This window comes from Equus caballus, chromosome 14, assembly GCF_041296265.1.
Source record: "Equus caballus isolate H_3958 breed thoroughbred chromosome 14, TB-T2T, whole genome shotgun sequence".
NCBI classification, from domain to species: domain Eukaryota; kingdom Metazoa; phylum Chordata; class Mammalia; order Perissodactyla; family Equidae; genus Equus; species Equus caballus.
Window position 1 is genome coordinate 39,679,798 of NC_091697.1, and position 13,391 is coordinate 39,693,188.

At 52.9% G+C, this 13,391-nt stretch overlaps 1 protein-coding gene across 4 annotated transcripts in view; it reads right to left on the reverse strand.

Moving 5' to 3' along the window:
- LARP1 (La ribonucleoprotein 1, translational regulator) overlaps positions 1-13,391 on the reverse strand; it is a 78,040-nt gene that overhangs the window by 38,001 nt on the left and 26,648 nt on the right. For 3 of the 4 annotated variants that reach the window (XM_023617355.2, XM_023617354.2, XM_023617351.2), the window contains exon 1: positions 11,232-12,036. The exons of the other annotated variant lie outside the window; for it this stretch is intronic. In XM_023617355.2, the coding sequence (XP_023473123.2) occupies positions 11,232-11,670 (439 nt within the window). In that variant the 5' untranslated portion in view covers positions 11,671-12,036. Of the gene's footprint in view, positions 1-11,231; positions 12,037-13,391 lie in introns of those variants that run through there. 4 annotated transcript variants of the gene reach the window in all.

The following is a 13,391-nucleotide window of genomic DNA, read 5'->3' on the forward strand; positions in this document are numbered from 1 at the left end:
AGCAACCCCATTCAATGAAAGCTGTCAACAAACTGCAGTCTTTGTGGGAAAGGAACCTGAAAGCTCTTCTGACCCAACCACCCTCATTTAAGAAGCCTGAAGAGGTTTGCTAAGTTGCCCAAGGTGTCTCAGCAAGTGAGCCAAACAGCTGGGACTAGAAGGCTGGTCTCGTTTTCCCTGCCCAGAGTTCTCTACCCTACTCCTACAGGGCTCACACCAACAGCTTTGTGAGGAGAGGCCTGCCTTGGAGAAGCCTCTCTCCAGTATCTGTTGCCCCCAGAGAGAATCCAATGCTCCAGTGAGTCTCAGTTCCACTGCCCAAATAGCAGGACCACGCTGCCCAAGGCCTCTAGCCAGGATGTTTTCCCTCTCCACCTTCACACGTAATAACATTTGCCTTAGCTGCTCTGACACCTACAGGGTGTTTGAGCTGGAAGTGGCCTTAGAGATTAAGATCAAAGATGGTATACCCATTTCACAGATGAGGGGAGGAGAGTAAAAGCTCACTGGGGCCTAACAGAACTCAGCTTCCCTGGCAAGCTTATCCCTTAACTCTCAGACAGCTTTGTACTGCTGCTCTGGGACCTCAGGCCACAATGTCCAGTGGTGTCTTGTCTCCACATCACACCCACTCTCCCTCAAAGAGGTGGGTAAGGAGTCCCCTCTATGGACTGCAATTCCTCTCCTAGGCCTTAAAGTCTTCCCCACCCTCTCCTCTCCTCATCGCCCATAAGGATGCTCCTCAGCTTGTGGGCTGGACAGACTGCTAAAACACACAAAGGGTAGGCCCACAGGCCTCATGCTGGCGCCCTCGTCTAAAGGAGACTAGGTCCTGCCACTGGACAGCAGTCACAAAAGAACAGAGGCACAATGTGGCCAGTTCTTCTCATTTTTTTCCCCATAACAGCTTTATTGATGTAATTCACATACCATGCTATTCACCCATTTAAAGTATACAATTCACTGGGGGTTTTTGTATACTCAAGAGTCTGACTTTTTAAAGAGAAGTTGCAAATCTCCAGGCTTCCAGACAAATTTTCTTGATTTTAAAATATAGGTGATTACTACAAATTGTTTTTAAAAGCAAGGCAAATCAAAACATGTCAGTAGACTGCACTGAGCCTGAAGAGGTAAGGTTGAGGGGGCGCCCAATTGTGACTTCTGCCTTTTAAGATATAAGCCCCATGTGTTTTCTTAATCCCAGAATTCTGGGGCCTGACACCTAACAAGTACTCAAAAACTTCTGAATGAACAAATCTAGGAAGTACTTTGCCAATTTGCAGCTGCAGAGCCCCAGAGCAAATCACAATCCAAACTGTTCCCTGTTAAGGAACTCAGTACCTCCTGTGACAGCTGAATCCATCTGCGGGCACTGCCGAAATTTACTTGACTGCAGCCAAATCCTATTGACCTTCCATCTCCCACCTGCCCTCAGAGCTTTACCCACAGGGCCAAATAAAGCAGGTCTATACAATGCCCTATTTCAGAACAACCAGCATTTCCACCCACTGCAAGCTTTGATTCTCTGGGCAAAATAATCCTAGTGCCTTCAACCATTCCCTCCTCAGAAAGGTGAGGCGTCCCAGTGGGCCGCCTGCTCTGTGTGCTCCTGATTTCCTGTCTCCCTCCCACATTCCCTAGAAGCAGCATCTAGCCTCCCACACCCAACTCTGCTCTGACCATGTCCAAACTACCCTTACACTCAACTCCACTTTGGGCAAAACCCAAAGCGGGCTGTTCCATCCACGTAACTGGTCTCCGTCACATTACTGTTAGTACGTACACAAAATAGGAGAAGCAAAGAGACCTCTGCTCTCCCAAACAAACCCAAAGCTGCAGAAAGACACCAAAGATGGAGTGGGAGGGCTTCCCTGCAAGGTACCTGGGCCTGTCTCTCACTGCCGTCCTCCCACCATGGCACTGCCAACTGCCGCAATGTGGGCTTCTCACGGCTGTGACTCCTCTCAGCCTCCAGTGAGTCCTTCAACTCCCCTGCACTGTGGAGTTGCATGACAGCCTGGGGCAGGGTCGGAAGAGCTGGCTCTAAGAAGGGCATGCGCTGCCTTCCTGTGTATGCTCAGACCAAGCAGCAGGGATCAAAAGGCAGAGAACTCAGGAAGAAAAAAAGGCTGGCTTCAGCACCTATCCTCTGTTAGCAAACTGAAGACCCAGGTCAAATTCAAGGCCTCAAAAGAGGCACCATCAACACTCTTACGATCACTTCTAATGTGCCAGGCTCTGGCTGAGCATTCACATTCGCCTAGCTCACTTCCAGCAATGATCCCACTACATGGCCACTCTAGACAGAACTCCATTTACCGAAGCCCAGAAGTCACCAAGCCGTCCAAGGGCACCCGGCGGGTAAGTGGCTGGGCTAACTGAAACTGTAGGTTGACTGACTCCAAAGTCCACATTCAACCACCCCATTCTACTTCTTCCTCCAGAGATGGAGTGAAAACAGAATGGAAGGGGAGCCAAGAGACTTGGCTTCAAGTCTCAGCCTTGCTTTGACCCTGTGATCTTCAGGAACTCCTGTTTCTTTTCTGGGCCTGTAATATCTTACCTGCAAATGAGGGTTTAAGACTCAGTGACCTCTGGGGTCCCTTCCAGCTCTCAACACTCTTTCCTCCCTGAAAAGAGGGCACAGCAATGGGAAGAGAGTTGACAAGTGGGCACTGGGCTGGGCAAGCCTGACTCTCCACAGCCCAGCATTCTCAGCAAGTCACTACAGCAGCCTCTCTACAGGCAAATGCAAACCCCACTGTGCTCAATACAGGTGTAAAAACAGCTGAATTCAGCTGAGGGGAGGTGGCTCTGATGGGAAGGAAATCTTGTGCACTTGGCTATGTGTGGACAAGTCGAGAGCCAAGCTGCAGCAGCCGGTGGCAGGCAGAGCCTAGAAGCCCAGCCACACGGGTGTCTCCCCTGGTAGAGCTGGGGAATGCCACCTGGAAGCCTGTCCCCCTGCCACTACTTCTAGGGCCTCCTCTTCCCACCTATCCAGCTGCAGCAGGGGCCAGCAGACTGGTGGCTGTAAGCTCAAACATGAGCTCAGCCTAGGCCAGCCCATCAGCAAGTGTGCTTCTTTGGGCAAGTGAGATGCATTCCAGCTAATGTGGCCTTCTGAAAGATCAGAGAAATCCCATAAACCAGAACCACTCCCCACCCCTAAAGAACGACAGCTGGTAATTGCTCAAGACCTACACTTCAGGAATGACTTGGAAGTCTGCTTTCTTTTGTAATCTGGGAACCTTGCTCCAAAGGATCAGATAGGAAACCCCAAATCATCTATTCTTAACCTAAGAGGTTCTATCATGTGGCCAGAGTAATCTTTCAAAAGGAAAAATCTGACCATGCCACTCCCTCACTTAAAATCTTCAATAGCTCCCTACTGCCCTCCAGTTAAAATCAAATTTACCTTTCGAGTCATCTATGCTACAGCCACAGGGAATTACTCAGTTTTCTAAACCCCAGGGCCAATCCTAAACCAAGAATGAGCTCTCTTTCCAGGACTTTTCTCAGGTAACTCCAACACATCCTTGCCATTTCAGCACTGCCACTGCCTCCTACGGAAAGACTTCTCCGACCTGGACTGAACTGGGTGCCCCTGCTACACTCCCGAATAGTCTCACACTTTTCTCACACAGCACCTTCCATATCGGACTGTGAGCGCATGTGCTCCTTGCCAACACAGATTTTTATTATTCACTCTGGGATCCTCTATGCCGGACTCAAAATGTGCTGAAAGACGCTGTTAAAGCATGAAATTCATGCATTCATTCCTTAATTAAATGTTCACCAAGCTGCCCACTATGTGCCAGGCATGTTGTAGGTGTTGGGGATACAGCAGTAGTCAAAAACTGAAGTCCTGACCCGATGGTGATAAGGGCTAAGGAGGAAAATGAAGCAGGGTAGGAGGGATGGGAATAGAGTATGGGGTGGAGGCTTGCTATTTTATACAGGGTGATCTGGGATGCCTCTCCATCGCAGTGATATGTGAACAGGAACCTGAAGAAAGTGAGTGTGTGAGCCAAGTGGCTATCTGGGGAACAGCATTCCAGAACAAAAGCCTGAAGCAGGAGAGTGCACCAGGAAAGGCTAGGACCAATGCTGCTGGAAGGGAAAAGCGGTGAAAGATGAGTCAGCGCCTGGGGGGGGGGGGCCAGATCAAGCATCGTCTTAGAGGAGACTCTAAGGACTCCAATTTAACTCCGCTACAAGAAGCCGTGTGAGAGGATTTTAGCAAGAGTGATAGAAGACCAGCTAGCAGCTGCTCCAATGGTCCAGATGAGAAGCAATGGTGTGTGGAACAGGCGAGTAACAAAGGAGGCGGTAAGAAGCATTTAGCTTTGGAGGAAGTTTTCAGGAACAAAAAGGATGTACTGGTAAATTAGAAGTATGGTGACAGAAACAGAGGTGGCCAGGATGACCCTCAGGTTTTTAGTCTGAGCAATCAGGAGGGCAGAGTTGCTTGTTAATGCCTCCTGAGGCTCACTTTCCTCATCCGTGAAGCGGGGATAACAGGAGCACCTGCCGAGCAGATCACGTGGGCCAGACCAGGTAAGGCACCCAGCGCATGGTAGCTCCGCTATCACCACTGCTTTCCTGGGGGTTATCAGGAGCGTCAGTAAGCTAGTGTCTGTGAAAAGAAGAGCAAGACCACAGAGCCCAGGGTGGACCATGTATGCAGATGGCCCCCGGCCACAGTGGGACTTCAGTTCCTGCGAAGCTGGTAACTTCTTTTTAAAGCAGAGAAAAGAATACCTCGAGCTGCTGGAATGCATGTCTGGAGGGTAAGGAAGTTACCACAACAAGTTTGGAGGGTTATTAGAAAGTGCCCTGTAAACAAAACCTCTCCTGGAGGGGTCATCTGGGTTTACTGACAGTTCCTAACACTCAGACAGGGCAGGCCCTCACCATACACAACAGATTTACCTGGCTGGCTTTACAAAATTCATCAATAAAGGCCCATACTCCTCACCCCCAACACTTAGGGCTTTGCCAGTCTGAAGTCACAGCCAAAAGAAAGGTAGCAGGTCCAGACTGTGGGAAAATACGACGGGAGACACCCTAGGCTATCTGCGGTGGCTAGTGGGTCCTCACAACCATAACAAATAGCACTACTTCAAAGTGAAGCTAAGTGCTGATTATCACCCTCACTTAGGAAAGGCACGGTAACCCCTCAGAATGGGTAATTTCCTCAAACTACATATGTTTGGCTTTGGAATGCATCTTACGGAATATAAAACACTTAATCCGTGTGGGACATTTTAACTCATGAACTGAGCAACCCCATACTTGATACCAATTTGACCCTCAAAACAACCTCAGCACAGAAGTTAGTCTCATTCTGTGAATAAGAAAACAAAGGTTAGGCAAGCTGTCTGAGATCACAAAGGGAGAGCAGAGAGAAGTACTCTGCCTGTGCTCTGATTTAAACCCCATCACCTACCCCCTGGCTCCTTCACCCCACTGTTTCCTATAATTTCACTAGCCAGGTATCAAAACTTGCTTCCTTTCATGAAGCCCCAGCAAGGTACGGCTGTCCTCTCTCCTGGCCACTCCCTTAGATCACTCTGGACCAGTCTGGGAGGTTTGCGAGCCTGGACTGAGGCACCTGTGAGCCCTCTCAAGGCCCCAACACCCTAATTACCCCCTGTGAGCTTGTCTTGGACTTTGTAAACAGGGGCACTCCCATCTGCCAAGCTCTCCATTTTAAAGAGGTTCTTGTGGTTTTCGGCCCACTCCTCCTCCCTCCCTTCCCACCTCCCAAAGGGAGGGAATGAGTGCTGAGTAACAGCTCTGAAACGTTTAATCTAGCCTAGGTTCCACTGCAGACCGGGGGTGGATCAGCCAAGAGAGTCTGCTCCTCCGGAGGGTCAGAGGTCAAGACTGCGGGGAGACCACCCCCGCCAGCACAGGCCTGGAACCACCTCCTAAGCCCCTCTCCCTCCCAAGCAGGCACTCACTTCCCAGTTAATGTCAAACTCAAACTCCTGGCCCAGGAGGTAAGGGGCAGGCCTCCCTCGCTCTCCCCTTCAGAGGGTGCCCTAATTGCGTGCCTTCTTTGAGAAGAGGAGAAACTGGATTGAACTACAGGAAAACAGCTTTAAGCCCTCAGCTATTGAAGCTAACCTAGCAGTTCTCAGCCAGAGATGCACAATATAAAGAGTCACGGAGTTTAAAACAAACAAAAAACAATCAGACCACCATTATCACCCCTGACAAATAACTTAATATAAAGTGACCAGATTTCCTCAATTGTCACCAGTATGTCTTCTTATAACTGGTTTGCTCAAATCAGGATCCAAATAAGATCCATGCAATGCATCTGATTGATGCCTCAACCTTTTTCATCTATAACAGTTCCCTTTTTAAAAAACCGCCATTTATTTTTTGATAAAATAATTTGTCCTGTAGAATTTCTCACGTTCGGAAACTGGATAACCGCTACCCCACGGTCAGTCTGTTCCTCTATCCTCACAGATCTACGGTTCTCTTAGGTTTGGGTTCAGTTTGTATTGGGGGTGGGGGTTCACAGACAGTGCTATGTACTTCCTATTACCGCACGGTAAGGCACATACTGTCTGGTTGCTCCACAAGGTCTGACACGCACCCCAAACCATCAGTCTAGGTTGCTGAAGCCAGAAGAGCCGCTGCAGCCCTCACAGAGCTTGGATTCAAAGCTGGAATTCTTAACCACCGTGGCAGAGATGAACACACACATACAAGCAGCTCTGCTTTGGTTTCTTTGTTTTGTGGGGAGGGGGTTTCTTGAAAAAAGTGTTTTTGATACTAAAAAACCTTAACACATTAGATCTAATCCAATTCCCTCATTTTATGGATGAAGAAACAAGAGACAGAGAGAAAGGAAGTGGGGGTTGCTGATGATCACAAAGCTGGCCATGAGCAGAATCAGAAGTGAAATGAACACTCCTAATAATGGTGATCATTTACTATAAGATTTTTAAAATAGCAATATTAAAAAGGCAGCACTTATTAGATGATCTGTGCCTGGCACTACACTAAAGGCTTTATACACATTATCTTCTTTAACTCTTATGACCTCTGAAATAGTAACTATCATTATTCTCATTTTGAGAATGAGGTAATAGTGGCTCAGAGAGGCTGAGTAATTCGCCCAAAATTGCACAGCAAGTGAGATGCAAAGCTTGATACGTACAAATATTGAACAATTATGTTGTACACCTGAAATACAATGTTTTATGTCAAGTACACCTTAATTCAAAAAAAACCCAGCAGGGGCAGCAGCAAAAGAAGCAAAGCTAAGACTCAAAAGTGCAGACTATATGATTCCAGGGCAGAACACTTCCATCCAGTCTGCTTCTTGTGGTGGGGCAGGAAGGGGCCAGGATCTAAAGTAGCTTCGATGCTATGAGGTCTTCACACAGTGAAGCCTGATGCCCCAAATCCACACAGATGCCCCAGCTGGTACAACTGGGCGGAACCTGGGGAAGGGTCCAAACCCAGGAAGGAAAGCAGAGGAGAAGGAAGGTTTATCTGGGGCCAGCTCAGGGAGGCGGAAGAACCCTGCAGTTGCCATGGGTCAGCTGGCATAATAACCCTTTATTTTACGCCGTCAGTTAGCTGCACTTCAAAAGGACACAGAAAAAAGTGATGCCTAGAACACAAACACTCAAGTCTCAGACCCTGCCCCCGACTTTCTTCGAAAGAGAATCAAGAAAAAGACTACAGCATTGGTTAGTCTTCTTACTACACGAAGTCAGAGGTGCCACACAACCAACCCACCGATTCCCGCTGCTGGCGGTGGAACCTTGTGGCTATGATACCCTCAGGTCTCAACCCACCGCACATCACGAGCCATAGCCAACTTTCAGTTCAGTCAGACCGGCCTCTCCCCACAGCCCTGAGAGCACAAAGGCGCTCTCCCCACAGGTAATGTGAAGGAAAGGCAAAGGAACAAATAAAAAACCTATTTTTAAAACATTAATCACTGCACATTCCAAAGCAAAAACAGCCAATTCTTTAGGTCACCAACCCTTGAGATTATCCATACTATGCCCTTCACATCTGTGGACAAGCAAAAGTCCATTTTTAAGGAGATGGATCCTACATATTTCATGGAGTACTGAGACAATACCAGAAAAGGCAAGTACTTCATTGATTTACAGGTGGAGAACACAGAGACCCAGAAAGGGTCCCGGAAAGTCCCATAGACTTAATCTCCCAGACATGGTATAAGAGCTACCATATGCCAGGCACTGGGCTACACACTTTACACATATCATTACAGTGATCGCTCACAACAGCCCCATGAGGCAGGTAAATCATAATTTAATTCCTATTATACAAACGGGGAAGCTGAGGCACAGAATGGTTAAGGAACTTGCCCAAGAAGGCACAGCTAGCAAGTAGTAGTGCTGGCATTTGAACCCACACAGTTTTGACCCCAGGACCTTTGCTATATATTTCTTCTTTAAAGTAAGATGTCTTGCCTCTCTCACACTTAAAGGGTTGTGGCTAGAATAAGGAAAAAAATTTTTAATATTTTCAAAATATTCTCAGGGAAGGAAACAACATAAAGCCAAAATAAAAATCCCAAGACTACAAATCTACAAACATGAGATGTGGAAGCTTAAACCAGGATAGAGAACCCCACAAGAAAGAGGGGACGTCAAAAAACATCTTTTATTACTAGTTACTGCACGTGTGCCTTAAAGAACTAAAACACTAGCATCTGAGCCAAAAGGAGGACTAAAAATAGGCGTTTGCAGCAAGCTTTGGAAAGCTTTTAGCTGGCTTATGAGGCACTCATTTCTGCAGACTCCCAAAAACATGTGCATCACAGTACACAAAAATCCCAAGACCACACTGCCACTCCACTGGTGTCACATTTAAGCTTGTCCAAACTGCAAACAAAATCCGGGCTGGAAAAGCGCCTTGGCAATCCACGTAGACTCCAAAGAAAGGACCACCAGCTAACCTTACCAGACAGACGATTCAATCACGAAATTCTCCCTCAAAAAGCATCCAAGCCCTCACAACAGGCTTAAACAGAAAAGCCACCGGATTAACTCAGTTACTCTGACAAAGAGTACGCCAAAGGTTCAAAACCAATGAGTAGACAAGACACTTTCTTGCCGTAAGATTCCAGAAAAACAAGAACAGAGCAAATCTACCAGACTCAGAATTTTGCTTTGGGGACTTAAAGCAATCTTAGCTTCCCCACTCACAGGGAAAGGCGAGATGCCAGCCAAGCTGTCTTCTTCCCACGATCAATAACCCCAATGACGCACCCTAGCAAGGGCCCCTGAACTTCCACAAAATGCCAGCTCAGGCACCCAATACCACCTGATGTCATGGCTGACCTAAAACCCACAAGGCAGGTTCACCAGTAGCTCAGCAGCAGCAGCCAGGGTGAGTAGCCCCATTTAAACTTCTGAGGAGTGCTCTCTCCTGGGGATGATTATACCCCTTTTGAGTTTAAAGAGAGAGGAAGGACCAAAGAGTGTCTTAAAGTTGCTCTCCCTCCCTCTGTGGGTGGATCAGGAGGGATATGCAAGAAAATGGAGGTTTCGGCACTGCCCTTTGCATAAGAGGGTTCTGGAAGAGAAAGGAGGGAAGAGCAGAAGGAAAAGAACATGGTTTGAGGTACTGTTAGTAAACCCCAAATGTACCCTCCTCCAAATGAAGCAACCTTGAAAGAAATAAAAATTGCAACATGCCATTTACAGAATCGGCTGTTCTGGTTTCCCCAGGACTACCAGTGATTCTGCTCCCTTGAAAGTGAAGGCACTAAGCTCCCCCTTCAACTGTCCCCATTTTGATGGTTTAAACCAGTCAGCCTCAACCAGCGACGGCAGAAGAGAAGGAATTCTGAAAAAGCATTAGGGCTAAGCCAGAGGCCGTCCCCCCGGCTACCAGTAGGTTTTGATGCAGGTCCACTTCAAAAAGATCCAAAACCAAACAATCCAGACCCACCGCGCCTCTGCGCGCCAGCCAAGGGACGAGCGAGGACGCGCCCCCCACCAGGCCGCCGGTCTATTCTCGGCGAGGGGAGGCCGAGACAAGCCTCCATATTCTGCGCCGCCTCCCCTCCGCCGACACGGCTCCGCCGGGACTTCCTGCACCCCACCTCCCCCAAGGGACCGGGTCCAAAAGAACCAAAAAGCCGAGGGCGGGCCCGGGGAGAGCCGGCCGGCGGTCACATGCCGCTCCCCGCGCGGGGAGGCACCACGTTGTCCCGGCTGCGGAGGAATGCCGGGAAGGGGGCACGCGCACTCACACTCGCGCACACGCACACCCCCGGCCGCGCCGCGCCGCCGGCCCGCACCCGCCTTCCACCCCCGGCGGCGCGGCGGGCGCCGAACGCAGAGGCCGAGCGGCCGCGAGCAGCCCGCGGGCCGGCGGCGCGGCGCATGGCGCCCAACTGTCACCCGCCCGCCCAGCCGGCCACTCCCTCCCCCGCCGCCACACGCCCCTCGTGTCGCCGCAGGCCCCCTCACCAGCCTCACATTTTCCGCCAACCCCCTAACTGGATGCCCCGCACGCTCGCCATCCGGTTCCCTCTCAAGGCGGAAGGTCCCCAGGATCGGGGAGGGAAACCACCGAATTCAATGACACGTTGGGTTTCCTCTTCTCCCCATTCTCCTCGTTACCGACCCCTCGACCCGGACTCGACCGCCTAATATCGCCTAATATATCACCTACCAGAGAACAAAACTTGTTAACTTTTAAATCCTGAATCCGTGTGGTCGGTGTGAACTCATCGCCGGGCACTCTTCTGCCCATGACATATGCCCATTAAACATTTACAACATGGGGACGATCGCAACGCTACCAAAACGGGGAGCGTGGGGTGGGGTGGGAAGAGGGAGCTTCCCGAGGAAGGTTTAGGCCAGAAACCGTCTCTCACCCCAACACGCGGTGGGGGGAAGAGGGCCCTTTTCACCGAAACCAGCAACCACCCTCTCCCGGCGAGCTAGGCCCGGACCACGCCGTTGCCCACTAACCGCTGCGGCCCAGGCGGCGGCCGTGGCCCCGACACGCCGGGCCCTCCAGCAGGGGCACGTTCCCGAGCGTGTCGGGGGGAAGGCACGCCGACCCGAACGAGCCAGGAGGCAATAAAAAAAATCCCGAGTCACCACGACCAGCGGCGGACCCCGGGGCCCTGGAGGCCGCTGGGGGAGGGGACGCCCATGTCCCCGGAAGAGGCCCCCGCAACCAGGAGAGAAAGCAGGGAGACCCACCTGGTGGGGACTGTCCGTTCACGGTGGCCAGGACCGGCGGCAGCGCGTTCTTAGTCCACGGGTTCACCTTGGGCGGAGGGGCCTCCACGAAGTCTCGGCGCCCGGCGCCCGCGGCTCCGGCCGCTCCTCCGCCAGCGCCCGGCTCGCCACCGCCGCCCTCCTCGCCGTCGCTGATGGTCAGGCTCTCGGCGCCGGGCGGCTGCGGCGGCCGCGGGCTCTCGCGCTCCAGCTGCCCGGTGCCCTCCTTGTGTGGCTTGATGTAGGGCGGCCGAGGTCTCCGGGCGCCGCCGTCCGGCTCCCCCCCTCCGACGTCGTTCGCCCCGGGCTCGCCCTTGCCCTCGGGCGGCGGCGGCGGCTTCTTCCTCACCAGCCCCCCGTGCTCTTCGGCCTGCAAGAGCGGGGCGCCCCCCGGCAACAGCGGCTCCACCTGAGTGGCCATCTGCGCGCCCGCCCCCCCGGAGAAGCCGGGCGCGCCCGAGGCTGCCTCCCCCGCCTCGAACTTGGCTCTCAGAGCGCCCGCGACGCCTTCCTCCGGGGCGCTGGGCCCCAGTGCCTGCAGAGAAGGGTCGGGGTTCACGCTAGGCGCGGCCTCCCTCCCGGTCGGATGCAGGCGCCGTAGATCCAAGGCCCGCTGGCGGGGCGGGGGGGGGAGGAAGGCCCCCCACTCTGCGGTCCAGGCCTCCTCGGCGCGCGTCCCCCCCCGCCCGGTCCTCGCAAGTCGCCCCCACCCCGAGCCTGGCAGGCTTCTCGTCCCGTCCCTCCCTCCCCCCCGCCCCCGGGGCGGCCCGGGCTTCCCGGCTCGGGGGCTGCAGCAATATGGACGGACGGGGGAGAGGCGCGGCGAGCCGAGCAGACCACGCGATCCGCGGCAGGCGGCGGGCGGGCGCGCGCCTCGCGACGCGGCGGGCGAGGGGAGGGGACGGCGCTGCGGCGGCGCGCCCGCTGGGCCGGCCCTCGGAGACGGGCGGGCAGGCGAATGCGGCGGGAGCGCGCGCGCACGGCCTCGGGGCCCCGCCCCTCGCCCCGCCCCTCGCCTCTGATTCCTCGGAGCATCTCCCGGGCTGGGGGGTGAGGGGTTCTCAGACCGGACGGGGGCGAGCACGTGCCTGATGCAATTCGGGAGGCGGGGGCGATGAGGGGGGCAAGAGAAATGGGGGGGGTAAACAGGGGGAGGTGCCTTAAAGGGCCAGCGCGTGAGAGCGGCCGCAGGTGGAGCACATGGGAACGGGCCATGCGGCCGCCCGGGCCTGCTCGCGCTCTTGAGGTTAGGTGAGCCAGATTCGGGAGAAGGAGCCATTAATGCCACCCGCCACTTACAGGGTGGTGGAGGGGGGTACCCATCCACCCCAAGGACGCGCCGACGGTGCTGGCTCGCTGGCGCACAGCGGGCCTGGCCCCTCCAGGCCCCGCCCGGGTGACCTTGGGCGAACCGCCCTCACCTCCGCCGGCTGTGCTCGGCTCCTCCCCGCCGTCCCCGGCCCGGACACTGACCGGAGATGGGTTCGACTCCCGGACCGGAAGGCGGGCCCTTAACCCTTAGGGGCAGCGGGCGCCTAGGAGGTGGGTACGGAATTACCAACAGCCCGCAATCCGGCCAAGCCCCCGAGACCAACTGTTTATGGGCAGGAAATGTCTTTTCTTACAAGTGGATTTCTTTTTTTGTAAAGAATTGCTTTGGGCGGAGTTGAACCAACACCCGATTGGAACTCCAGAGATCTGAGATTTTGTCCTGGCCCTGGCCCTGCCCCTTACCAACTCTGCAGCAGTCGCTTCCTCAGTGGGCCTCAGTTTCCCTGTTGTATAATGAAGGAGCGGTGTATGACAGCGGTTTCAAACTTTAGTACACATTCAGTTCAATAAGTATTTACTGACGTTGTACTGTGGGGGCCTGCAGGATTCTAGGAAAGGGGGTGTGTGTGTGTGTGTGGCAATAAACCAGGTTAACAACGTCCCCAGCCTCATGAAATTTACATTCTAAAGTGGAGAAAGAGACAATAAACTAAGCGATAAACAAGTGCTTGTCTGGTGTCTATGAAGACAATAATTACTACAGTAATAGATTAGACTAGATCAGCTGCTTTAGTTTGGATGGTAAGAGGAAACCTTGAACAGGGATTCCAAAGCATTTGAAATCAGGCATATCTGAGACTGGACCCAGAA